At 57.4% G+C, this 2,086-nt stretch overlaps 1 protein-coding gene across 1 annotated transcript; it reads right to left on the reverse strand.

The window, feature by feature from the left end:
- Positions 1-541: 541 nt before the first annotated feature.
- LOC125759963 (uncharacterized) lies at positions 542-1,849 on the reverse strand. The gene is made up of 2 exons (XM_049419505.1): positions 1,689-1,849; positions 542-800 (listed from the first exon to the last, which is right to left on the reverse strand). The coding sequence occupies exons 1-2, from the start codon at positions 1,847-1,849 to the stop codon at positions 542-544; spliced, it is 420 nt and encodes a 139-aa protein (XP_049275462.1).
- Between the last annotated feature and the right edge of the window lie 237 nt (positions 1,850-2,086).

The following is a 2,086-nucleotide window of genomic DNA, read 5'->3' on the forward strand; positions in this document are numbered from 1 at the left end:
GGGGTCAATACATAGTCGCCGTCGGGAACTGGTGGTGTTGCGAAAAATTCGACATAGGTCAGTGTTTGGGGTGAGAGGCGAGCGTATCCGGCAGCGCAGAGGCGACTCGGCCGGGGCACAGGGGGGTCGATCATGGGCAAGTGGAGACGGAGCGTACTGGCCGAGCAGTCAATGAGGGCAGAATGCGCAGACAAGAAGTCGTGGCCTAGGATGACATCATGGGGACATTGTTCAAGGACGGCGAAGAGGACAACTGTGTGGCGATCAGCAATGCTTACATGAGCGGAGCACATTCCCACGACAGATGCTGTTCCGCCGTCGGCAACACGGACAAATGGAGTCGTCGCAGGTGTGAGAACTTTCTTGAGCTTGCGTCTAAAATCAGTGTTCATAACGGAAACTTGAGCGCCAGTGTCGACTAGAGCTGTCACAGGCACTCCGTCGACTTGTACCTCAATAAGGTTCCGTTTCGTCGGTATGGTCAGTAGAGGATTTTCGCTTGGTCCGATTGATGCAGCGCCACCTCCAGGGGCTGCAGCATTTAGTTTTCCGTCGGCGAACGTCGTGGGGGAGCGGGGGAAGGTGGTCGTCGAGGCTGAGGCGAACGGGACTGGCGACGGTGGGGTGAGGGAGAGCGGGAGTAGTGGGGATCGTGGGGGGCAAAGTGGTCCTGATGGGAAGAGTAGGCCTGAGGGGCAAAGTGGGCCGGAGGGGCGTAGTGGGCCGGAGGGGCGTAGTGGGCCGGAGGGGCGAAGTGGGCTGGAGGGGCGAAGTGGGCAGGAGGGGCAGAGTGGTCTGGGCTGGTTGTAGAACGACGATTATTGAAGGAAGGCGGGAAATTTTGTGCAGGAGGACCCCAGCGACTTCGGCAATGACGAGATATGTGTCCTATTCGGTGACAGTAGAAGCATATGGGCTTGTCATCAGGTGTTCTCCATTCGGACGGATTACGGAACGCTGGTGGCGAGCCAGACGGGGGTCGACGTGGGGGCGTGAAGTGCGGCGGGAAGTCGGTACGGGGAGGCGTCGAAATAGAGCAGACACCCATGCTGGCAATTTCCTGTCGGATTACTGCTTGAAGAAGGTGTAAAGGGACGGAAGGAGGTGCGTCAGAGGATGGTGGTGCCACGGTAACAGGGGCGGCTGCTTCAAGTTCACGCCTAACGAGTCGGGTCAAGTTATCGCAGGCGTCCGGTTGCCGGTATGTAGCGAGGCAAGAAGACGTCACTGCGGTATTCGGAAGGCGCGGGAACAGTGGGGAGACACGCCTACTTTTAGCCTGTTCCAAGCGACGACATTGTTGAAGTACCGCATCGACAGAGGTCACATTAGTGCACAACAACAGGTTGAACGCGTCGTCGGCGATACCCTTGAGTATGTGCGCAACTTGTTCTTGCTCAGACATGGTTTCGTCAGCTTTGCGGCAGAGGGCCAGGACATGTTGAATATAACTGAGGTAGGACTCAGTGGAGCTTTGCGTGCGAGTCGATAATTCAGTCTTTGCGGCGAGGCGACGTCCAAGAGAGTTGCCAAAAAGTTCACGAATCTTTTCCTTAAAGCTGTCCCAGCTGGTAATCTCATGCTCATGGGTGTCAAACCAGAGACGAGGGGTTCCGTCCAGGTAAAATATGACATTCGCGAGCATAAGGGTGGGGTCCCACCTGTAACTGGCGCTGACGCGTTCGTACAGGCGCAGCCATTGGTCGACGTCAGAACCTTCGAGGCCCGAGAAGACACCAGGCTCTTTCACGGCGGGAAGCGTGACGAAAGTGGGTGCGGCCGGTGGGTTGGCAGGTAGGGCAGGAGGCAATGCGGGCGGCGGGGATGTAGCCGAGTCTTGCGAGGCCATGGGGAAATCCTCGAGACAACGTCCGCTGCGGAGTTCCGTGGCGAGGTAGGGGATCGCACCACTCCACCAAATATGTTACGGAACAAGACACCAGCTCAGAGGGATCCGTATCCCTGTATTGTTTACAGCAATAGGCGAGCAGCGCAACCGACGCGAACAGCACGCGCCAGTCTGTCTGTTTCGTCCTTCTCTTCGTCTCTTTGGCCGCGATGCCGCTGGTACCTAGCAATATTGAGC

Source organism: Rhipicephalus sanguineus, chromosome 9 (assembly GCF_013339695.2).
Source record: "Rhipicephalus sanguineus isolate Rsan-2018 chromosome 9, BIME_Rsan_1.4, whole genome shotgun sequence".
Taxonomy (NCBI): Eukaryota; Metazoa; Arthropoda; class Arachnida; order Ixodida; family Ixodidae; genus Rhipicephalus; species Rhipicephalus sanguineus.

What these genes read in the sequence shown, in the direction of transcription:
- LOC125759963 (XM_049419505.1), bottom strand. Translation starts at nt 1,849, where the DNA reads ATGGCCTCGCAAGACTCGGCTACATCCCCGCCGCCCGCATTGCCTCCT. An exon ending in GTCGACCAATGGCTGCGCCT is followed by an intron (nt 801 to 1,688) that starts GTACGAACGCGT and finishes TTCTACAACCAG; the next exon opens with CCCAGACCACTCTGCCCCTC.